The 25,597-nt window shown below is 41.9% G+C and overlaps 1 protein-coding gene across 5 annotated transcripts in view; it reads right to left on the reverse strand.

The window, feature by feature from the left end:
- Positions 1 to 2,104: 2,104 nt before the first annotated feature.
- The window catches only part of rxraa (retinoid X receptor, alpha a), a 100,931-nt gene continuing 77,438 nt past the window's right edge, over positions 2,105 to 25,597 (reverse strand). Inside the window, exons 4-11 of one of the 5 annotated variants that reach the window (XM_041059272.1) lie at positions 24,576 to 24,726; positions 22,056 to 22,235; positions 15,711 to 15,880; positions 8,705 to 8,834; positions 7,158 to 7,290; positions 5,193 to 5,284; positions 3,182 to 3,287; positions 2,105 to 2,729 (exon numbers count right to left, since the gene is read on the reverse strand). In XM_041059272.1, the coding sequence (XP_040915206.1) occupies positions 2,582 to 2,729; positions 3,182 to 3,287; positions 5,193 to 5,284; positions 7,158 to 7,290; positions 8,705 to 8,834; positions 15,711 to 15,880; positions 22,056 to 22,235; positions 24,576 to 24,726 (1,110 nt within the window). In that variant the 3' untranslated portion in view covers positions 2,105 to 2,581. Of the gene's footprint in view, positions 2,730 to 3,181; positions 3,288 to 4,282; positions 4,758 to 5,192; positions 5,285 to 7,157; positions 7,291 to 8,704; positions 8,835 to 15,710; positions 15,896 to 22,055; positions 22,236 to 24,575; positions 24,736 to 25,597 lie in introns of those variants that run through there. The other 4 variants (XM_041059270.1, XM_041059271.1, XM_041059269.1 and 1 more) reach the window with 4 other exon arrangements.

Raw genomic sequence — 25,597 nt, forward strand, 5'->3', positions numbered from 1 at the left:
TGTTGCTGCTCTGAGGATTGGATGTCATTTTTACTTTTAAGTGACGTTTGAAATGCTTTAAATAAAAGCAATCACAAAATGGAAACTGTAAATATTAAAGCAGTAAACAAACTGAGATAAGAATATATTAGGCACATGGAATAGCAAGAAAAAAAAAGATTTAGAAATCTGTATTGTGATTAAATTTTTTACCACTTATTGGTAATTTATTTATAATGTAATTATCTTATTTTCCTTTTTTGAGATTTCAATGCAAAATTTAAAGGCAAACCTAATTAATCTTTTAAGTTTATCAATTATATATTAACTGATACAAACCAAAATTTAAGTGGCACTCTCAAGACTCCATACGCTCAGACCAGTAACTGATGAAAATGTGGTAAATATGCACAAGGGAGGAAAAAATCCTTGAATTTAATTCTCTTTTAGTCCTTTTCTCATATCATACGCTGCTATTATCTAACATCTCTCCTTTAAAGTCCGCTATGCTCCACTGTTCCATAAAACACTTTAGAACGAGGGTTAATAGCTGTTTGTTTTCTATTTAATCAGTCAGGGCTGAACAAATCAGCACAGACGGACTATCAAATATCTGAATCGTGAGGGAAAATAACCTAAATGAGGTTTCTACTCCTGTCCCGGAAATGATTAAAGTGGACCCACATCTCACAAACACTTGATTTAAAAGGAAATAGACCTTTTTTTAAGCCATACTAATATATGCACCCGTTCTGTGGACAATCTTTGGAAATGCACTCGATGCATAGTTTTGCAGCAGCTGCAGCATTTAGAGAAAAGGAGAGGAGGGAAAAAAAGCAGAATATGGGCATAAAGCATATTTATACATAACATGGAGACATTTAACATTTCAGTTCAACTTGAATGACACTTGGTTGTCCAGAGAAGTGCAGAGAGAGCGAGTGTGTGTGCGTGTCCCTCTGAGGAGGACAATACCCAGGGCGTTCCTGATTGGGCCTGGGCCAAATTCCACCTCAGAGGTCGATCACATCGACATCAGCTCTCCGTTCAGGAACCCGACTCCACTGTCATGAGGTTAAGTGCCAAGTAACAAACAAATAAACAAATAATGGCTCTGCTGCAACAACATGCACTTCTCCCGCGTTCTGTAAAAAAAAATGGTTAAATGAGTGTCAAGAACTGAAGGTCCGAGGGATGGAAACAGAGGTAATTGTGCATTGCTGTCGTTAAAAATGAAAACTGAAAATAAGTTCAATACTGTATACGGCTGTAACTTTCTATACAGGTAGATATGAGGTGTTCTGAAAAAAAAAAAAAAAAAGAGCTAATACCCGCTGCTTTGAGCAGAGGGATTTCTGAGTGTGGAGGTGTAAATGGTGTGCTGAGATTCACATGAAATGAGAAGCAGGGAGTTCGGACATGGCACACAAAGGAGCTCAGAGGCTGACGAAGCACTTTTCCCAGTCATCCAAGTTTGTCGTGAGCGCTTGTGAGGTGTTTTCGATGAAGGCCAAATGTTCGAAATAGGACGACAAAAGTTCTTCCAAGTTGCTGCGCCTGCTGGTTGCCTGCTGGTTGCCTTTCAGAGCCTCCAGTGATGCTCGTGTTGCCTAAAAGCTGGTGTGAGGCTGATTTACAAAAGCCAGCATTTTCCTATGTGCAGAGAGAACAGCGCAGATTGTACACACAACGAGCTCTCGCAACTCCTTATCGATCAATACATAAACCAAAGGGCCGATTAGTGGACCAATATGTCGTCCTCCCCGATGCTGCACAGTGCTAACAGAGTAAGACATGGTTGTATTTTGTTGGAATTGGGCAGAGACCTGAGGTTTTTGAACACTTGCAGTCTTGTGAACCTACTCCAGAAAGCTCACACCTCAAAAACAGCTAGTGCAAGACCTGATGTGTTCAGTCGAGTCAGGCAGGAACAGACGAGTCCCTTTAAACAGACGTATCTTCTCCCCGAAGTAAGTTCAGTCCTGAAAGACAGAGAGGGCTCAGGTCCAAGTCTAAACAGCCCGAGGCTCTCCGAGTCCACGATTGTCCCGATCACAACGCTGAGTGTCCAAATGTGACATCATCGCCGTTTTTGTTTTTTTTGTTTTTGTTTTTTCATATATATATATATATATATATATATATATACCTGGAAGCATAACCGTGGGCGTTAAAACCTGATCATCTCTGCTTTTTCTTGTCAAGGTGTGGGAACAGCAAAGATGAAAACGATGGCTCAATACGTTTCTTTTGTCCTCTGTCCCCCCCCTCATTTCAGTCCGCTGTCGCTCATGTTGTCGTGTGATTTTTTTTCCATATATATATATTTCTTATTTATATATTTTTACAAGGTATAAAACAGACCCATAGACATGATGATTTCATTGTTTGTTTTCGAAACACATCAAAGGGAGCCGAGGAGAGAAGGGAGGAAGGAAGGGTGAGGTTCTCCGTCCGAAGTCGTCACATGATCTGTCCTTTGCTGGAGACAGGATTTTAAAAAAGGACCCTGCTCCTGATCCAGGGCTGGTGGGAGATGTAAGGGAGGAAGGAGGAGGAGGAGGAGTTGGAAGGGTTGGGGAGGCCTCAACCCTCTATGGTATTATGTCATTTGATGCGGAGCTTCTAGCATCTCCATGAGGAAGGTGTCAATGGGCGTGTCGCCGATGAGCTTAAAGAAGAACAAGTGCTCCAGACACTTGAGGCCAATAGAGCGGAGCGCCGGTAACCGCAGCAACAGCTTGGCAAACCTGTCACAAACAAAACGTCAGCATTGTGAACAGCTGGCATTCATCAGGCCGAAACGATCAATTTACAACAAGTTTGTGCAGTTAGGAGAGTTTGATGACAAGGAAGGAAAAAATAAAAACTACGTAAGAGAGATTCAGGATAAGAATGTAAAAATGTTCTTGCATGAGGCCTATTTATTTTCAGACCTTTGAAACTTGCTTTCTGATCTTTTCATTCAAATGCTATTCTCTAAACGGTGCGACTACGACGTGTAACAAATAAAAATGGAAAATGAACGAAAAAATACTGAAAATCACTGCTGATCACTTTTTTCGTCTCTCTTTGGAATAAAATTTGTGAGCCCTAGTCTGATTTCTCTGTGTGTGTGTGTGTGTGTGTGTGTGTGTGTGTGTGTGTGTATTGTGAGGCTTAACTAAGCACCAGTCTGGTGATGTGCACAATCGTTTCATACCTGCCAGGCTGCTCGGGGTATTTCTGTTTGCAGTAGGCCTCTAAAGACGCATAGACTTTCTCTCTCAGGGCTTCTACCTCACCTGGGTTGGACAGACCTTTAGAGTCTGTGGAGACAGAGAAAAATAAAACATTAACAACAACAACAACAACAACAACCCTATTCCTGCCTGTATGAAATATTGTTTTTATAAAGTTAGACAGTAAAGATGTATCATGAGTATGCATGGTCATTTTTTTTTTCACATTCTTCTTTACACTATTAAAATAAGCTAGCAAACAACTTACCCTGTTTACACTGTAGTCGAATGCCTTGCTCAAAGGCACCTTGCAGGAGTTTATGTTGGAGAGCAGGGACTAACTTACAAGTTGAGTTTTAACCTCCCAGGCTCATTGTGGACATGTGTCACCACATTCTGGGTTAGTCCAATTAGGACTGTAATTTCAAAGCTGCGCTAATTTAAGCTTCACTGGACGACTCAACTTTGATTAACAACACAAACACGTCATTGATTAACATTTCTAATGAACAAAGCTTTGCACAATTGATTAACAGTGAATGAACATTTGTTGTTAATGGCTGGACTAGATCACACAGTGTGGGAAAGGAAGGACTCAGGGCCTTTTTAGCCTCAAAGTCCCCTCCTCCACCGCCCCCGCCTTTTGCTTTCTCAGTCAGACCAGTCTGGCGAACCCCTAATTAACAAGGAATCAGGCCGAGAAGTGAACCGGAGCCAGGAGGGCCTGGATGTGGTCTGAACAAAACGTGGAACACAGAGGATCAGTGTGTGTGCGGGGCCACTGTGGATCTGTGGGCCGGAGGAAGGCTCCCACACTGAGTCATTAAAAACCTGGGTCACACTGATGGCTTGGTTTAGTAAACTTTGGTGCGATGTGGGTGAGGTGTAAATACAGAGGAGGAGTGACACTCACTGTCATGAACTTTCTTTGGTCAGATTTTGGAAGGAAAACGCCATCGAAAGCACATGAAGATGTCATTTATAAAATAAACAAGAATGCATTGCTTTACCTTCATTCATCAATCAAATATGTACCATAACAGTTGGACCTAAGTCCAAAGTTAGACTAAAAAAAAAGTTCTCATGTTACATTAAGCTGAGTCACCAGTATTAAAGCTAAAACTACACTCCACCCAACATCTAACATTTGAGCATCACTACTCTTTATTAAGCTTCAGAAAGGTTCATGTAAAACATCTGCACTTTCCTCATTCCTGACATCACTGCAGATTCACTCATTTACAAAGGATCACAGTGGAGACATGTTTTTATTTATTGATTTTCTTCCTGCAGCATAATCCCCTTCTCCATCCACATGCTCAGTCTGTTCCAAACATATGGCTGGATCCACTGCTCCTGCGTCCTGCTATTGTCCTTCTCGAAGCTATAAACCTCCATGTGGAGATCCACGTCTTGGTGAAAATATGTTGGCAAAAAAACTTCGAACAGCGATGTGCAGTGGAGAAGTGGCTTAGGCTGCAGGTGTGATCTGAGAAGCTTCTATGGATGTTTTCAACTGTTTTTTTCTCCCACTGTGGAAAGTTGTCACCGTTGGAACTGGTTGTAAAAACAAGTTCAAGCTGAGTTAATGAGGAAGCAACACATTTTTTTTTTTAAAGTTATATTTCAACCCTACTGAGGGAGAGTGTTTGATACTCACCATGTACAGTTTGTGTTGAGGATCACTTTAGGCTTCAAGTCTCAATGAGTCATACTCTATTCTGGCAAATATTAACGTCAGTTGAATGCTGTTTTACCTCATTATAAGTAGCAACAGTATCAGCCCTACAGCTCTCACAGATCTTTGAACTTTAATAAAAGCTCCAGTTGTGCTGTATTCTGATTTACCAGCTGATTCTTTTGGTTCAAAGTGAAATTGAGCCTAGAATAAAAAAAGACAGTGTTCTACAGTGTATGGTCTTTTAAAACCACACATCTTTGAAAGCCCCAATTCACAGCTTCACAGTAAATGAAACGTATTGTGATCGTTACCTGGGTTGAAAAGGACTATAGCTCGAAGGCACCCCAGTTCTGTCTTATCCATCTGCATGTCCCTCATCTTAGACACCAGCTCTGTGAGCACTCTGCACAAAAGAGATGAAAAAGAAAAGAAAAAAAAAGCCACACAACGTCAGAGATTTGGCTCATTTAAAATCAGACATACAATAACTATTTCAAGTGTCTTTAATCCTTCTTGGCTACTGGGCTATTTTTGTGTTATATCAGAGAAGCAAACAAGTGCCAGAAAAGTTAAGATCACAGGAAACCATTTGAGTCTAATTGGTTCATTTTTGTAAATGTCACAGCACGCTCCACGTGAATTATCCAGATCTAGAGAGGGACCTGAAAAATATGTTTTTAACTGCTATCCGGCTCACATCTATTTAAAAACAAATAATACGTACAAGAGCGCTCACGGCCGACATAGGCACAGTTAGATCAGTGGAAAAGTTTACAACCCTGCAAAGTAATTATATTTAGTACATGGTTTTCATAAAAGGAAAGCCACAGAGTAAACACAAGCTGTAATCTAACACCAGCACTCCCACTGTCTGCGTATGACATCACTGGTGGGAGTGCCAGGGCACGGAGTCGCTCGAACTCCTCACCCCTCTTTGACTCAGTCACACCCTCTCCCCGGTGCTCTTTACCCGCCCCCCCCCCCCCCCCCGAAATCTCCCTCTGTTTCTTTCTCCCTCTAACTCTCGGATAGTAAAGTCAATTGTGGCTCTTAGCTCATTCTAATTCAATTTGCTCTGAGGAGGAACAACAGGGCTCGAAGAAGGAAAAAAAAAATGGAAAAAGAGGAGACTCAAGTGTTTAAGTTAATCAGGCTCTTCATTTGTATGGTGAAGAGAGAGAGGGGAGTAGATAAAATAACATTATCAGTTCTCTGTATCTTAATGCTCGCCACAGTTAATGAAGAGATGGAATATGTCCTGTGGCTGTGAACGCCGATGAGTGAGCACAGAGGCTGCTGATCAGAGGGGCTGAGACACAGGGAGAGAGGGGAGAAGAGTCAGATATTCACACACAGACTGCTGGTAGTACGGGTTTGATGACAGCAACTCAAATTTTCATTTTCAAAGTTAATTATCCAAGCCATTGATTGATGGCCCACAATTGTTGGCAAACAATACTGATCAATAAGAACATTAAATACTGAATATAAAGTTTGACTGGATCTTTTATAACCTTCCAAACTGTGTGTTTCAGTTCAGCTCCGGGTGTAATGCCGCAGACTCGTGAGATTTCGGTCTGTCAGACAGTTTGCTGCCCTGGAATGTCGGCACGGTGCTTCGTGGACACACCTGACTTCACTGTGACTGACTTGCGTGCATGTTTTTTTTTTTCTTTTGTTTGTTTGCTTTTTTCGTTTTTTTTTTTGGACATTTTCTGTGCAGTTCAGTATTTCTGTGTGACCTCTGATGTATACAGGTATACATATTTAATATACTGCAGGCGATCAATAGTTCCTGTGCTGCTTTGCTTTTCATGAAGGACGCTAGTGACTTTCATTCTAGGCGTAATATTTCAGAGAACCACTTTCTAATAAATGTAGTTTTTGAAGTTGTAACTAATGCATTATTGGCAGTTATTATATTTTTTTATTGATGCTTCATAGATCAGTTATAAGGCACTAATAAAGTCAACGTGTGCTACCTAAAAAGACAAAGCAAGCAAGCAAAAGTTGTCATTATTAATTGCTCACTCCTGGTGAAACATTAAGGAATAATTTATTAGAGCCTTATAGATCAGTGATCAGGCACTAAGGATGCCTGCCGCGAGCTAGCTTAGAGCTAACTTACAATTCCCTGTGTGTTCTGTCTGAACACACCTTTTAAATGTGTGGTGCCTAAAGTGTCACTGAAAGCGGTAGCTGCAGTTTGCACTTACATTAGTTTAAACACAGTGGCTTCTAAGTGCAGGAAAGTTTAGTCACATGGTAATAATGACCTGTCAAAGATGGCTCCCACTCCGGCACTATGGGCGCTGTTGCGGTGGACATGCAGCCCGGTTGCCAACAGAATCCCGTCTTTAACCGCTATCGAACGGTGCGAAAATGATGCAATGAGGAGCTCATTCCAACCTGAGGGAGAGATGGGGAGAGGGATCGAGGAAAAATATGAGGCAAAAAAAAAAAAAAAAAAAGTCCAAGCAAATCCCAGTACAGAAGTTCACACAGCATTCAAACAAAATGAAACTGACAACAAAGGGGGAATTTCAATGAATCAATTAAGCTGTGCGGTAAAAGCGTGCAGCTTTCTCAAGCACAGGCATCAGGTTATTACTAAGACATTCGAGTCATGCTTTCTGAGGGACAAGCGTGTAAAAGGGATGAACTGCGCCTGCCATCACAATAAAGACAACAGGCTTGATGTGCCAAAGCAGAGGCTTGACACAGAGAGCAGTGAAGACACAAGACGCTGCCTTTTGAGTGACAGGGCTCCTTTAACAGTTCTGCCTGGCAACACTTGCCTCTTCTCCCCAGAGTTGAGTTGGGTATGAGAGGAGCTGGGATGCTTTTATCTGTGATACAGCAGAACTAAAGCGGTTATTTATAGAAAACCTGAGAGCCGAGAAGCGACGAGCTCTCCAGAATAATGTCTCTCTCTGCTGAAGTCTCTCCATCAGTGTATGTGCGAAAGATAAGGAATGATGGGAGGATTTTTTTTTCAAGGTAAGGGGTGGGTGTGTAATAGCATTTTTTTTTTTCCCCCAGAGGTGGATTTAGAATATAATGGTGTGATCTGGAGCGACAGGCAGCCAACAAGGGCAATGTGTTGGGAGAACCCGAAAGACCTTCCTGCATGTGATGTTGGTGAATGCAACAGAAGTGACAGATGATTCACTCTGTTTTTACAGGGCTGCTTCTGTGGTTAACTTGCTTTTCCACATACAGCAGATACACACAATGAGCTGTTCTGACCTTGGTGGGTCTGACGCTTGTGTCAGTCACATGACCGAGAGAGTTATTCACCAGATTAGTCTATTCAAGTTCTGTTTTCATTAGATTTTTCTACCCAGATACAGAGAGAGAGAGAGAGAGAGAGAGAGAGAGAGAGAGAGAGAGAGAGAGAGAGAGAGAGAGAGAGAGAGAGAGAGAGAGAGAGAGAGAGAGAGAATGAGCGCTAACATCTGCAGTTGTGTGTTTTCTCATAGGTTTCCTTTATCAGCAGCAACATGTTTCTGTATTTTTCCTGTTTATATTCTATAACATAAACAGTTATTTACTGTTGAGCAGGATCTTACAACTTGCTCACTTCATCATTTTAACCATGATAAGACAATGATTACTTAGATAGGAGTCAGTTTGTGTGTTTTTTGTACATTATTTGATGTCAGCTCCTGGTTCCAGGTGGTTCTATCCACTTTTATTAAAAAAAAAAAGTTAAAACTTTATTAAAAAGTCATCACCACTGTTTGTTGATTGTGCACAATACTTAAATCTGCTGTTTTTATCAGCTTTTTTTATGAACTCGTTTAAGGCCTTTTTGACAGACCTGCTCGTAGAAGGATGACCTGGTCGTCCAGCGGCAGCTCAGAGAAATGTGGGATCCTCTTGGCCCACTCCACCAGAGTAAAGAGTTGCTTGTCAGCCGCCTGACAGATATTTGTCACTGGGTCGTTGGGCTGCAGGGAAAAAGAGACAAACACACACAAATCTGGGAGTGAGAAATTCAGGTAATGCATGAAATGAATAGGTGTCATAGCATAGGCTACATAGCACCATTCATCCTCTCTCTCTCTCACACACACACACACACATATTTGAGCTAACATGAGTACTACGCTGTGAATAATTTCCTCTGAAGAGGAGCAAGTGGGAAGACAAAACAAACAGTGATTCTGTCCCAGCTCGTGGAGGAAATACCTGCAGAGAGCTGCCGCTGAAACAACAACTTTCACCATGCAGACTCTTTCTTTGGGGACCTTTTATCCGACACACAAATCAGCCTTTCGGACAGCTAGTGGAGCTCAAGAGGCCCCTCCTGACACTCTGCTGACACTTCACCACAGAACAAGCTCTTAGGAGCTCAAATGGGGGCTATTACCAGACCAGGCAAAGCTTTGTCAAATCTACAAATGATTGCATACGACGATTATTTAAATTTATTCGCAATAATGCTGCGAATTACATTTGCTGCGTAACTATTCTACATTCAACCAAGACCTTATTTTTAAATGAAAAACTCATATTAAACTCACTGTTGTTATTGAAGGTCAACATTTCTAAGTAGAAAAAAAAATTAATAAATGATAAAAACCAGCTGTTCTTTGTAGATCTGGCAAATAGACTTCACTTTACATTTCCCATTTAGTGCCCAATATAGGAACCCTGACGACCATGAAATAAAATGTCCAGGTGAATTAAGGAAAGCTATAATCCTTTATTAATTCCACTTCATTAGACCTACTTAAGCCTAGAGGGGATGAGAATAAAGGCTGGAAGAAAGGCTGAGGACAAATCTTTTTTCACTGTGGTCTAAAACATGTTTTCTGAGAACTTTTTCTAATCTACCAGGAATTAAATTCTAATAGAGAAACTGTTAAATTATTGTATATATTTAATTAGTGTTTCTTTTAGTTGTGTTGTCCCAAGAAGTGCCAGATTTAATGAAAAACACTTTACAAAACCCTGGTGCCATCCTAAAGAAACTGCTAAGGCCAGAATGAATATACAAAGGGTATGAGCTACACTGCTGAACATGAACATGAGGGGTTTTCCTGTAAAGATCATTGTTTCTGTGTACCATTTCAGCACCAGTTCAAAGACAAGGACTGCCTGTCCTTAACTGTCCTGATACATCAGATTGGGAAGCACTATTCTGAGACCCACAGGGAGTTTACAAGCAGTGGTGGAATACTAATGGAACACACATACAATATGACTAACTCAGTACAATGTAAATTCATCGGGGCAGGGGGGGAAAAATCCCAAACAATACTGTCAATCTCTAACGAGTACCTCTAACAAGTCATCCCATGAGTGCATACCCTTGACATGTATGTGAGTAAACAAAGGCTTTATGCACACGCTTTTGTGCATAATTTTAAATCAAGTAAACATTCTTAAATTCTAAGTATCCCTGTGTGAACTCGCACTCTGACAAAAAACAGTCAGCAACTTCTCCCCAACTTCCTTTGCCAAATCCCACCGATCGATGCTAAAAGCTCGGAGGATCCCGACATCAACGGCAGCTCTCAAGAGAAGATTAGCTCAAGATGAAGGAGAAAACATCCCTCCACTCACACTCTCCTTTTCTAATAGGCAGGCCAGAGACCATCCCATCCACTCCTCCACGTTCCCTCCCTGCGGTTTGAACCTCACACTGACTGCGGAGTATCACAGAAATGCAGCTGAAATATGAAAAACTTAAACCAGACACAAAGCATACACTGTTTTGAAAACTAAAAGTCGTCTTTTTTTTTTCTTTAGGGGAAGAAAGAAAACAGGCATCTTATGAATATTTCAGCATCTGATCTCCACGGGAGACGTGGACGGCACAGCTCAATGCGACAGCTTTCGTGAGCTGTGCTTCCTCTAAAAAACACATTAACAGATTCAGCTAATTCATTCCAAAGGGCCAAAGCCAAAACAAAGAAAAACAAAAGGGGGGCTTCAGTGTGCACCACAGTCAAGCCACCCCTCCTCATAAAAATACAAGTCCCAGGGTTCTCGTTAACCATGACAAGCCTCATGAATGTTGTATGACTATCTTAGCCGTGTTTACACTGACCTGGTTTCTTTGCCTCTGTCTGCGGAGATGACAGGGGAGAGGAGCTTACACTTTCCTGCTACAATCCTCAGGCATCACATTACTGTACTTACTGTTCAAAGTCACACAGCAGCATTTAGGATGTTATCAAGCCACAATGGGGGAGCCCACTGTGACCTGTGAGGGAATAACATCAACCTGCACGTATGAAAGTACAAAAGTGCACATGGGAATATCTCACAGCTCACCTGTTAAGAGCTACTTCCTCTTCTTCTACTGTGACAATCATTCTGATGGACAGCTGAAAATGTGATGCAAATAAGCAGAAAGAACCAAAACTAAACCATCCACATAAGACAAAAAGTAAGAGAAGAAATTTAAAGTTACTGCATCTTTGAACAGCTTTTCTGAATGCTTGCCACAAACACCAATGTCTTCATCCCCAGCGAATCAAAGGTTTTATAGCGCGCTAGGCCGACGTGGTCGATCATCCCAACTTAGAGAAATGCCAGGCTTGCATACTGTCCTATGAAATTTTCATCACTTCAGGAGGGGAGACGAAAGATTTGCCTTTCAATTTTTCATTATTCTGCTTGAACCAGACTATACTAGCGTGACAACACAGAGAAAATTGGGTACTCGTACCGATCAGCATGAAAATGAATTACTGAAGTGCCCCACTTTTTCAGACTGAAAAAAGAAACTGTCCTCATATGTTGGCAGGGGGTGAATCAGCTAATTATCATCTAAATAACAGCAACGTTTCCTGTCTTAAGCTCAACAAAAGATAAGAAACAAAACCTTTATATAAGTTAATGCATAGCCAGTAAAACAGCCTTCCAGAAATAACAAAACATTAAAAACAAAAAAAGCAAAGTAAAGAAACACCCTCAGGATTCGTGAATGACAACATCTTTTCCTCTACCCCTTCTCCTCAAGAGAAGACCTCCCCTTGTCTGATTGAAGGCACATTACTAACGCCTGTTTAACTCCTGTTCTAGGTCACCATGAGATAAACACACTTTATTCAGCGTGGTCAGACCCCGGTCATTAGACAGTGGCAGTGGCCTATTCATGGTGTACACTCGTGGCCTGGGCCCTGTGATTAATTATAGCACGGGGCAGCGCCTCACAATGGAGACCTCGCAGAGGGGGAGGCAGGGGGACGGGACTCAGAGAGACGGGGAGTCCTTGTGGTCAGGACAGCCTGCATGCCAGTACTCCAGCAACATTCTGGGGTCCAATTCAGTTTCAGTGTCAGTTCAACCAAAGTGTCAAAAAAAAAATAAAAAAAATATATATCTCCTTGCTTTTTCCTAGTGGTATCTAGCCTTGCTGGTAGTTTTGGTTCTAGTTTACCAGTTGTTTTTTCCCCCAGTCTTCTTCCAAATTTGGAATGCACTCTGCAGTCGTCACCACTGTTAACTCTGCTGCTGGCAGATAATGCTGCCTCCATGATCCTTGATACAGTCGCCTCCTTCCACCTTCCACCTGCCAGCTAGGGACATCAGCAGGAGGGCATAACCAACTAGAGACAATCACTAGACAGCCCTTCCTAGCTTCCTAACATGACCAACTGTACTTGTGAGAACACATGTACCAATGCTGGGAATCAAACACTGTGTCTTGGTGGAAGTGGAAGGAAACTTTATCCCTGGACCACCTGTGCACTTCTTGAGTCTCTGGAGATCTCGGCTGCCACTTCAACACAATGGAGAAGAACAGAGGTTTGTTTGTGGCGCTAAAAGAACTCAAAATTTAATTTAAAACTCTTTTTTTCTGCTCTGTTGTATTAGGGTGGCAGCCAAAGTTTGATGAGTAAAGACGTTAAAATATTTGGCATAAAAAAACACTAAACTTGTAGATATTGCACTTTTAGGTATTAAGTAAGTAATGCTCTGAATTTGGTAAACTGACCTTTAAAATATTCAAAAACAACAAAAAAAAGGTTCATCCTTTTCTTTCTGGCAGATCCTCTCAAACTCCTCAGAATGAATTGCACGTGTCTGTGAACTGCCATCTTCAGGTCTCGCCACAGATGTTATGGGGTTTAAGTCTGGGCTTTGGCTGGGCCACACAAGGACACTCAGAGACTAGTCCTGAAGCCACTCCAGTGTTGTCTTGGCTGTGTGCTCTGAGTCATTGTTGTGCTGGAAGGTGAACCGTCAGCCCAGTTCCTAGATTGCTTGCACTCTGGAACAGGTTTTCGTCAAGGACCTCACTGTATTTACTTGCATTCATCCTCCATTCAATTCTGACAGTCTCCCTGTCCCTGCCACTGAGAAGCCTCCGCCCATAGCATGTTGCTGCCGCCATCATGCTTCACCATAGAGATGGTATTAGCCAGATGATAAATGCTTGGTGGTCACAAGACATAGTGTTCGACTGTCTGCCCAAAAGGTCCAGTTTTTGTCTCATCAGACTAGACAACAGAGTTAGAGAAGTAGATTCACGGTTGGGTTCTTCGTTAAACCCTTGACCAAGAACCCGTCTTGCCCGGTTCTTCAGTTTGGCTGGATGGCCAACTCTATGGGAAGAGCCCTTTTGGTTCCAAACTTGTTCCATTTCACAGTCACTGAGGCCACTGTTGTCCTGCAAACAATCAGAGCTTAGAAAATGGATTTATACCCCAATCTATGCCTCACTGTAGTTTTATTGCAAAGCTCTGTGAAGAATTCCTTCATGGCTTGGTTTTTGTCCTTGCGGGAGAATTTTGTGAGCCTCGCTAAACTATGCCAGTCAATTCAGTTCACATCTTGAGAAAAGCAAACAGGATGCACGTGATCACAAGTGCCACAATAAAGTATCTGAATATGCTTTCTCTTTGTTTTAATGAGTTATTGACTGTAGACTAATGAGAAAAAAAAATCACAATTTTATCAAATTTTAAAAAACATAACCTACTTGCATTAGGAATTAATAATCAGTCAGGAATAAGAACAGCTTAGCAGGCTGATAACATGATAACAATGTGATTCTGATATGATTCCACTTGATAAACTATAAAATTCTCCGGCCTGTACAGCACATCAGTGCTGTTTTCACCTCCTCTGTAGGCCCTGAGAAAACCTCCTCTTCCCGGTGTCGGGCAGACAGTGGGCATCGAGGGACCCGCCATGGCTGAGCTCAAACACACTCAGTGCATTAGTGTGTCTGAGCTGCCGGCCGCTCCCCCGTGACTCCCCTCTCCTTCTCCCTCCACCTTAATGTCAACGCTCATCTCCTACATTTCCATCTGGCCCCCCAAAATAGCACCCATTTACTCACATAACAGCCTTCACATTTCTACCTTTACTTCACAGGACATTTCCCTCCCCTGAAGCAGACGAATCCCAAAAGAAGCCCTCCCTCTCTCTCTCTCCCTCCTTCAGTCTCACCCTCTGTCACCCCCCTCCCCTTCCCCCTGCCTCCTTTGGTAGGCTGATGCACAGCTCCTCTGTTTCTCATGTTCCAGCAGAATTCCTGAGAAAGCTGAGGCTTTGTGGGATGCTTTCAGGAATAGTCTGCCTGTTGCATTATTCATCACTCTTAGTCTCCTCTGTGTCAAAGACAGCCCACAGTGCCCAGATGATACTGAGGGGATAGATGAGGGAACTCACAGCTGAGAGAAAGAAGCAATACAAGGTGAACAGGTAAACCACCGCTGTAGAGCAGAAGCAGTCCTCTCCAAAGGGACCAAAAAAGAGGGGACAAACAGAACTTATGTCTGATGTTCATTAACATCTCTACAGGCAGGCAGCAGGATGTCAGCTTTAGACTCCACAACAAAGACAACACAGTTTATTAAACAGGAAACTAAAAAAAAATAAAACAACTGTAAAACATTCTTACATTGAAAAATGAAAAAAAAGTAAGTATACTCTGTGTGCACACAAATTTGACTTTATACGTCATGCATTTGCTCTTTCTGGACTCAATTACATTGACGTGACAATACAATTCAATGTAAAACTGAGATACTGTATAGGAGCTACTGTACTTGCAGCTGGAAAAAATTAAAGCAAACTGTGGACAACGGTGGGACAGATCCAGGAAGATTTTGGAAAGCAGAAAATAAAGCACAAGCCATAAATCTGATAAAACAAGTTTTCTCTTCGCTAAGTTTTGGACAAAGGCATAGTTTGACTGATGGTCGCTGGCAAAAGTTTCAGCTTATAACCTATTAGTTCAAAATGCATTAGGCTCAATTTAACTGCAAAACACTATACTATATATTTATGTTTTGTATATGTATGTACGCAAGTTAAGGCTACTTGTAAAGTTATTACACTTCATTGTATCTGTTCCCATTCTCTCAATGGCACATTTCAGAAGCTTTCACACACAAGAAAAGTGATCAGATTTATTAGGAAGTGGCAAAAGAGAATAGAACAAGAGACAGTAGGTGTTACAGTACAGTGCTGTACTGTAAACTCAGTATTTCAGTACTTCACTCCCTAAAAAAATCTCTCTACCACATAAGCAATAACTGACAATGAGGTGTTCTGATATATGACAATAACATGTAAATGTGAGTCCACTCTTTTCTCCATCCAGACACGTCAGAAGTGTTTTATTGAATCTATATAATGGCCACTTATCACAGGCAAAGAGTGAAACTGAGTTCATTTCTTTTTTAAAAGTTGTTTTTGTATTAAATTTAAGTTAAATTCGACCTGTAAGAGTTAACTGGCTTTGTGTGTTTATGTGTATGCTGATGGACACATATACAAAAAGCGATGACTCATTGCACATTGTATGACATACTGTACAAGTGTTTGTCAAAGAATGTATAAAAACATCAACTCACCGAGTTAGATGGCACACCAAGGTTGGTCTCAATGTAGGTCTCCGTTTTGGGTTCCACCGCCTGTTCGGCTTCCAGGATCTTCTCCACGGGCATGTCCTCGTTGGCGCAGCTGGTGGACTCCACCTCGTTCTCATTTTTCTCCTTGGCTCGCTGGCGCTCCTCCTGAACGGCTGCATGTAACAAAACTGGTTCCGGTCACTACTGCTGTTTTTTGTTTTGATTATTACACTGTTAATGTGTTCAAGAGTACATTCAGGAAGACTGTATGGTTTTAATTACTATGCAAGTTTTTTTAAGAGCTTAATAGAGATTGAATATTAGGCTTACATTCACCAGGCAAGCACATAAACACATCCAAATGATGATTAATAATAATTAAATTGCAATAATGTTGCTTTGTGTCTGCTGATATAGAAGTTACTCCAGGCACTTCCAATCACACTTTTAGTTATATATTTTTTTTACAATCTCATTCGTTTTTTCTCTTTTTTTTTTAAACTACCTTTTAGGAAAATTCTGCACTGAGAACAACAATGGCAGATTATCTTTTCTCCTCTGAAGGAAAATAAATTATGCTGGATGGATGCGGGCTTCAGCTTTCAACACTGAATCTTCCCTTCAATTACGTGCTTGAATTCTTGCTGATTTTCTGAGATTTGTCCAGACTCTGGTAAACATCAGTCGTCAGATGAATACATACTTGGCGCTTGTTTGTATCTGCACACACTTGTACATACAATATGTGTGCACATGCTTGACGGTGTGCTCGCTTGCCCATGTTGAGCGTCTACATGCGTGAGCTCCTGCTTCACTCAGTGAGTCTTAGTAAGCCAGTGAACAGTGCATGACCCTGTATGTATTATGCCAGTAAACATATCCAAGAGAGTTCAATCATCAATAATTGCTTTGACAATGCGGATGGAATATATTTAGGACCTTAGACCTACATTATGCACAACGCAGCAGCGTGGAAATGTTCAAGGACTTCTCTCAGCATCCTTATCAAAGAGATGAGTTTTACATGCAGTGCTCAATGACAAACAGCCGGCTCCTTTTAAACACAAATCATTTACAGACACATAAATAATGTATGGCCTGTCACTCCTTCATTACGCCTTGCGTGGTCACCAGAGCAGCTTAAATAAAAAAGCAAGAGCACAAATGAAGACTTTGTCTCGTAGAATTTTTTCCATGTCTTGAATAAAAACCGACTGAAGCAAAACCATGTTGGTTTTGTCACCTGACTGGCTTGGCGAGGAGACACGGGAAATGGTTTATGTGCTGCACAGACACCGAGACTCACTGTGGCCGAGGCGAGAGAAACCGCACCCCCACCCTCAAGTAAAGATGGAAAAGATTCATGTGTGTGTGTTTTGTCTTTTCAAAAGGCTATAATTTACTTCATTCAAGACACCACAGAAAAAAACTACTGCGGCTTTTTATAAGTTTTGTCCTCCACACATGGATTAATAAAAAGTTTTTAACACAATGTGTTGCATGATAAAGGAAATTCAATGTCAGCATGGAGGCTCACATGTGCACCTGGAGAACCGTCCTGCCTCTCTCTCTCTCTCTCTCTCTCTCTCTCTCTCTCTCTCTCTCTCTCTCTCTCTCTCTCTCTCTCTCTCTCTCTCTCTCTCTCTCTCTCTCTCTCTCTCTCTCTCTCACTCACACTCACACTCACACTCACACTCACACACACACACACACACACACTGGGTTTGCAGGATGATCTGTCTTCTTACATTTCCCCTACTCTGGTTTCTTTTCCAAGTCCTGAATCAGAGAGGCCGTGGTCTTGTTGGGGGGGAGGGATGGGGGGGGGGGGGCAGGGGTTGTTAGACGAGGAGAGGGAAAGGGGCCCCACTTTAGAGGAACTGCTGTCTGGCGGTGGAGGTCAGCCCAAGGGTAGAATACTTGTGTTGGAGTCAGGGAGAGGTGAGGAGGGCTGAAATCATGTTAGCTTTATTTCGCCCCCCCCCCCCCCCCCCCCCCCCCCTCCTCCTTTCCTCTCCTGACTGGGAGAGCATAAATTCATTTAATCCTGTTTTTCTGTGGATTCGCTTAGCCTTTTGGGCTACTGCTGCCTTGTTCTCTAACCACAGCCCTCGGGGTGCAGGGGGAGGCTTAGGCAGCACTGTGAGTGAGGCGAAAGGCAGTAAATGATAATATCCTTGAAAGGAGTAAAGAGCCCAACAATGATATAAATAAAAGCAAAAGGGAGGGGAAGAGAGGCCATGTAAAGGTCAAGACAAACTGGCCTCGGACAGAACAGACTCCAAAAATGTATTTGTCCAAAAAACACATATTCTTCTTGTTCACTCAGCGTTAAACAGTCAGGCTACATCTAACACACACACACACACACACACACACACACACACACACACACACACACACACACACACACACACACACACACACACACACACACACACACACACACACACACACACACACACACACCCCTGGTTAACACCTGTTACCATCTTCAGCTCCACTGGATATTCTGTGCATCACTCAGTATAATCTATGTACTCTATATCTGTATTCTGTGACTCTATTGACAATAATGGTGAGAGGCAGTAATTGATTTATTCAATGTGTGAAAGAGTGCTTAACAGCACTGCTGAGAGCGCTAATATTTTTAACACCCTCATGGAGTGTTAAAATTCACGCCTCACTGACTGCCCCCCCCCCCTCACAACTCAACTCTTTCTGGCCTTATCTGCTCTGTAATCTCTCCATGTTGGTGCTTTACTGTTTTGCCCCACAATGAATCACAGAAGATATCTGACAACTCAATATTTACAAGTCAGAGTCAGTCTCAAAGACTGGAGAGCGATAAGTGTGGCATCAAACAGCTACAGCCTTTTTCAATAATGCCAGCGCTAAAGAGCCTGTCTCATTCACTGAAATGAGAATGTGAAGAGGATGCAATCAATCAAGCAGTCCATTAAAAGGATACGTCTGTGTGAAAACGCTTCAGTCTTTATATGTACAGTAAATGATGCTGCCCTGTTTTCATTCTAAGGCCTTCAGGAGTGAAATTATTTTTTTCCAGTATCTGAAGAGTATGTGATTAATGAACCAGTGGAGATGTGCAACTCTGGTGTCAAGACAGCCTGAGATTTGCACCTGTTCAGTCCAGGTCAGTAGTAAAAATGGCCAATCCTAAACCGCACTCATTACTGACTACACTCCAATAACAGATGAGAAAAAAAGAACTTGGTCAAGTTCAACTTGGACAACTTTCCAGGAGGTCGTACAAGTCTCATTACCTAAACAGATGAGAAAGACCGTGAGTATGATTAACATGTGTGTCTGATGGAAAGACAGAGGAGGAAACAATGAATCACTTTTCTGATGGTTCAGTTTAAAGACTCATAATCAGTGACTGCAGTTCGTTCACGCCTGTGAAATGTGGCCCTTATTCAGACTCTTCAGTGATGTTCACTCGGTTGCTAGCTCAAACATTTGCGTTCAATTCAGCACAAAACCGGAAGTATTCACTACTGAGCTGACAGTGTTTTCAGTCACAAGGGAGGGGCGCTCCACGGGTAAGGGCTACCGATAGGATCACTGATAATGATGACTCAGTACAGTCAGCGTTGTTTTAAGATCCTGTGTTACAGATCTGTTCACACATGTTACTTAACACCTCTAGTCAAGAGCGGATTCAACTGCAAAGTAAAAGTCAAAGCTAGATTAAGATCAGCGCTGTCACCAAGTGCTTACAAGATAACTACCATCCGCAAACATATTTTCTGCAATAAATGAACATTTCTGTGAGGTTTATTACAGTCTGCATCTGAGAGATAGGTAACTTCTGCAAAGATAGAAGAAGCTAACAAAACTGCAGAAAACACGAAACAGTATTCATCAGCTGGCCTCCATTTGTGTTCTTTGACTAAATAACATAAGAGCTTCATATTTAAGAGCTCTAGTTATTAACTCAAAAAGATATTTAATGTAGTTAATTTGCCTCTCTTTATCCAGCTGCCACAATATGGATGCATAAGTAGGTTAGATGAATAATTCTTGAATATGCACACCACAGCCTTAAATGCAGAGTCATTGTGGAAGCTAAAATTAGTAGCAGTTGTTGCTGGGATGGATTTCAGTATGATAATCATGGTAGTTAAAATCTACCCATGTAAATGTTACTGTGGATAATTTTATAAACCACATTCTCCACTGAGACAGGGTTGCATCAGTGCTGGGAGTGGAATAATCCAAGTCTGCAGGATTGTTTGATTGTTGAATCTTTAATAAATATGAAGCTCTTTCTGTACACATGTGGATGATATGTTATCTGATTTTTTTTTAATTCTCAGTGATACACTGAGCAGAATTGAAGTAAATGGCTAAACATGCAACGTTTGCTGTCAAGACACCATCTAAAGTAGCATCAGTGAATAACAATGAACTTGTGATTTGTCTGTTGTGTTCTGTGCTAATTCTTTGGCTGTAGTTGCCAGATGAGGTGCACTGATATACTGCAGGAAACTGCATAGAGAGACTTTGTGTATGCTGCAGCTGCCTCTCTCAGATTACATTTAATTCTTTAACCAAATGTACACTAACACTAAAATATGATTTTAAAGCGACAGTCTGCCCTCCACAACTACAATTAAATCCCTGTATCCATCTGACAAGGACAGGAGCAGTACGTGCGTTCCATCAGCAGTCTGTAATTAGAGGAATGCAGAGCACATTTTCACCGTGCTGCGCAATAACAAGACATTATCCAATTTGAGCACTATGATCAAATTGTGTGCCTTAAGTTCCACACAAAATAAAAACTTTGTGTTTGTGAAAAATCGCCGGTGCTCCATAACTAGGCAGGCTGTTTGACGCAACCTCCAAGTTTATACTAATCATTAAGCGCACGAATGGTGGCATCCAGAGGATGCAACAGAAGCAGAAGTTCACACAGTTCCATTCTGATGTTTTTATTTCTCCAGCCTACATCAGTGAACTCCCTCAGGACTGCCTGTTCTCACAAACCCTCATTCTGTTTCCGCATCCAGTAATGCTGGGTTCCTGGGGCTGCAACAGCTGAATGCATTATTTCCCCAAAAGTAGTGCTTGAAGCAGAACATTTTTAATACAGCAGAGCCTATGGCTGCAATGCACAGCATGATGTAGAGCAGAATCACAGCTGCAAGTGCTTCTGTAAAATTTGATAGAGGCAGGACGGGAAACAAGTTTCTTTACTTGGAAGAAGCAAGTAAAAGGAGACTTCATTTAACATTTAAGTCATATCTCTACTTCTACATGTTTGCCCTTTGCAACTCTCTTTACTTTCGTCCAGTTTAAATCAAAGAAAGTTTTATGTTCCTGAAAAGGCAATGTGGTGGATTTGCAAACTAAAGGGAACACTATGTTTTGCTCTCATTACCAAATTCTTAAACTGACGAGTTATGTCTTTTTCTGCTGCTGCTCGGAAGCTCTTGTATATGACGTAAACATTATTAAATGAATGGCCCTGTAGTCACAGTGAGTACACTGGCATCTGTTCAGAGTATCCTGCCAAGTGAGGTCAGTCTGGACAGTCTGGTCAGTAAAATATGAAGGAAAGTGCACTGCTTTGAAAGGTGATGAGATTATGTGATTTAACTGGCTGTGAATGGCGTATGACACCCTACCCAATAATAAAATAGGCTTCTTACTCCGATGCCATTACCCAATATTGTGCAGGTGTTGTGTGTGTTTCTGATTGCAAAACTTAATGAAATATATTCATCATGTGTACCAGTGACTTCACTACTGTGCAACCGCTTTAAAAAAGTGGCCCCTATCTGTGTTTTAATGTGTGTCTTTCTGGATTAGCACAGATTTGAGGGAATATGTAATAGGGCTGTCACTTTTATTTTGAAATTCAAACTTCTGTTCGAACGTGGGGGAAAAAATTAATGTTCTAACTGTAATGGCTTGCTCGAATTGAAAATTTACAGTCTGTAAGTGCAACAGACCATTTGAAGTAGTTTACCCTGTAATCCAGCAGAGGACACTCTAAAACTTCACTATCAGTTTGACCTATGGCATGCCCTATTGACCTACTGGTAAACTAAGCTAGTAGTGTTATGTTGTTTGCTACAAAAACGGAGGACACAACCGAACAAAGCCGTCCTGGGTGGACAATCATGACACCAAAGCACCTGAGAGGAAGTGTGTGGAAGGTTCATGTACGTGTGACTATCAGAGGTAAGGCCGTTTCTTGACTTTGTACAAAGGGGTGGGAACTGCGTGTCATTTCAGATTTGTTTGAACTTCATTTTTGGAAAAAGTGACAGCCCTAATGGGTAAGTCTGACTTTATCCTCAACGGTATGTGCTGTACCTTCTCTCTTCATGCCCATGGCTAAACACTTCTGGTAGCGACAGTACTGGCAACGGTTCCTCTGGCGTTTATCGATGACACAGTCCTTGTTGTCACGACAGGTGTAGGTCAGGTCTTTGCGCACCGTCCTTTTGAAAAAACCTTTGCAGCCTTCACAGCTGTATACCCCATAGTGTTTACCTGAGGGAGGAGAGGGAGATAGTTGTCATGTCCATTAGTAGTATAAAATCTTTCCAGAATAAACATTTTTCCTTTTGGTCACAATCAGTGTTTCTTTGTTTGACTGACACATAAGGTAATCAGGTTGGTGACAACACCAGAGCCTGATATCGGCAGACACATTATTTGCTGCCAGTGGATTGTTTTGTGCATTGCTGCCAGTTAAATGAAGTTAACTTATCTAAAACCCAGTGACCACCAGACCAGAACAGATCAAAGTTTATTTTTCCAGAGAGACCTGAGAAAAAAAAACTATGAGAAGAATTTGATTTAACAGAGAACCACACACATGCATTCAGGAACCGGCTAATAGGGTAGCTAAAGAGCAATTATGATCAAAGACCCATTAAAGTGAGCAGAGTGTGTATGTATGAGGTGGCTGGGGAAGAAAACTGGGGCCTACCGAAGGCAAGCTGCCGGGGGGCCCCATGGATTTGCATTACCGTACTGTTCTCACCTCAAGTTGTCTTCCCCCTGTTCCTGACAGCTCTCTTTCGTTATTTATGACAGATGAAGTCCATTTGCATTCTCCAGTAAACTGTTTCTTTGTTAGCTGTTTGCTGGTAAGACCACCAGAGAAGATAAATAAAGCCTCTGAGCACAGTTAAATGAAGCATGACTTGCTTTTAAACATTGTTTTGATTTTCCCCTGTGGGTCCATGTAGGACCGATGACGCAGGATGACACTGAAAGTGTCTAATGAATTACATATCCAGCTTCATCCCGGGGCTGAAAACTTTTCATGGTTATCCCCAGAAAAACATTTAAACACAGGGTTATTTGTTAACTGTGTGAAAAATAAAAGAAGTTGGACGATTCAGTGCAAAGAGGATGGTGTGAGTCATTTGCTCAGGACTAACAGACATGGGTTAAATGTTCTTGTGGTTAAAGTAGTTAAGCTAGCACTTGACCATATGATAGACCATGATTAAGAGAAGCCTGGAGCGAGAATGTGCTGTGTGAAAGGTCAAAAAAGGTCGAAGAACTAACTAATTAATAATGACAATTTGGATCTGAGAAATAAAGAAAGAAAGAAAACTGCAATATGACAACTGGCAGGATACTATTTGAATCAGAAGACAAAGTCACATGTGCAGACACATACAGTCATATCAACATCAAAGTAATGGTTGAAAAGATTGATGTAGTGGCTGCACAGATGAATATTTAGCTGCTTTTTGATGGTTTGTGTCTTCTCAGGGCTTGTATCAGGCTCGGTTGGGTAGGAAAAGTCATTGTAAGGGTCTCAAAGGGTTTACTATGTCATTGTATCTCTCATATTATCACAGTAATATGGACATGTTATTCTGTCACCGTGTATCAAGTCAAATACTGTTGAATCTATCTTTATTTCCCTATCTGAAGGCACTCCAGCAGAGATGTGGCAGCGCTTGTACTGTCATTGTTGTTTTGTAACCACAGGTTGTTCTCAAAATCTGCCTTCCAGTCTTCACTCTCTTCGAGCAGCCCCAGCTGCCAAAAAGAAGAAAAAAAAAAAGACGCCCACCCACCCGCACCATGACGATGCTGGCGTCGCATGCTTCATGGTGATGCTTTGAGATGAGTGATGGGTTGTGCCTGGTTTCCCTAAGACACAGTGCTTCTCTATTTCAGTCGAAGTTGAACTGAGGTTTGGTTTCATCAGACCATACAATCTTTTGCCACATGATTTCAGTTTTCATTATGCGCTTTCATGCTGCTGCGCTCGTATGCATTTTGTCAGGAGTGGCTCCTCTCTGGCCATCCCTGCCATTTAGCCCAGATTTATGAAGAACACCACTGACTGTTGTCCTTCCAGGAAGATCTCTCACTGCAAGAAGCTGCAGTATGTAGTTCTGCCAGAGCGGTCCACGGGTCTGTTCTCTGACCAAAGTTCATCTTTGGATCTTCTTTGGAGGTTTCTCAGTGTGGTCAGAACACTAGTTTTAGTAATACTCTGGGTAGTCCCCTTTTTTTTTTCATTTGGTGATGATGGAGTCTTCCCAGCTGCTGAAAAATTATTTTTGTAACATTTTCCAGATCAAGGGCTTCCCACAATTCTTCCCTAAATTACAAAGAAAGTTCCTGGACTTTATGGTCACGGTGTGACTCATGCGCTTTTAAATAAAGATCTTCAATCAATTTAACTTAATGAACTGATTGAATTTTAATATATTTCTAAAAATGTGTTGATAAACCTCAGTTTGACGTAATGGCCAATTCTGTAAATAAATTAAACTCAGTTATTTTGAGTTTAGTGTGTGTCATTGTTCAGTGGTTCCTACATACAGTGGATGCTCATCGTAGCCTGATGTCACTCACCTGAGGAGCGGTCGCCACAGATGGCACAGATGTGTTTGGTGAGCGACAGCACCGTGCCTGAGGGCTGGGCGGGAACCTTCATCACACCGTTGAGGCCCAGCGGGGGCTTAATGTCCTCCGTGCTGCTGACCGAGTTCATCGGAGAGTTCAGCTGGAACATCAACACACACAAACACATAGGACGACAGGTCACAAAGACGCACCCGCTGAACTCGACACAGGCGACCTCGTACACCCCATTACAAAAGCTTGTCGCATAGCATAGCATAGCTGATGCTGCATAGTTAGCTGATGACATTAACTACTGAATTAAGGCCAGATCTGCAAAGGAGAGAGAAGGTTTGGTTACACATGCAAACAGGGATATTAAATCTGAGTGGAGTTATGTCATGCAGATTGTTGTGCACAATTTGCTAAATGCAGAACGTGATAGGGATATTATGACTTCAGACACTCAATACAGATGGTCAGCAGTCCTAGCAGCAGCTCTTTTTGCCCTCTTTCATTGCTCCCTCTGTTGCTCTCTCCTCCCTCTTGTTCCCCTTTGTTTCAGATCTAAATCTGGCACAGCAGGATCCTGCACCACTCCACCCCAGGAACTCTTTTATTCATGCTCTCAACAAGCCCCGCTGGCTCCCAAATGTTCAGCGCTAGCATAACTCCACTGCAAAATTTAACAGTACAGCGGAATAAAGAGACAGCATTTGTTTTAGCAGCAGTGCAACTGCAGCCCTAAGTCTTACTTCAATTGCTGCCTGCCTCCCTCTGTGAAAAAGATAAAATTCATCTCGAAGTGACCTCCCTTTGCTTTTTGATAAAAGTGGAGAGCGAGGGGAGACTAATTATTATAACTAGCTACATGCTGTTTCCAGAGGAGATAAACATCAGGGGGCAGGATATAAATTGTCCTAAAACACTAAATGAACTGAATGGAACAGAAGCGAGCTAGCCATTAGCACCATCTGATTGAAAAAAGAAAGAAAAAGTAAAAGCTCAACTCTGTCCGACTAGGCCAATGATAA

This window comes from Toxotes jaculatrix, chromosome 16 (assembly GCF_017976425.1).
Source record: "Toxotes jaculatrix isolate fToxJac2 chromosome 16, fToxJac2.pri, whole genome shotgun sequence".
Taxonomy (NCBI): domain Eukaryota; kingdom Metazoa; phylum Chordata; class Actinopteri; family Toxotidae; genus Toxotes; species Toxotes jaculatrix.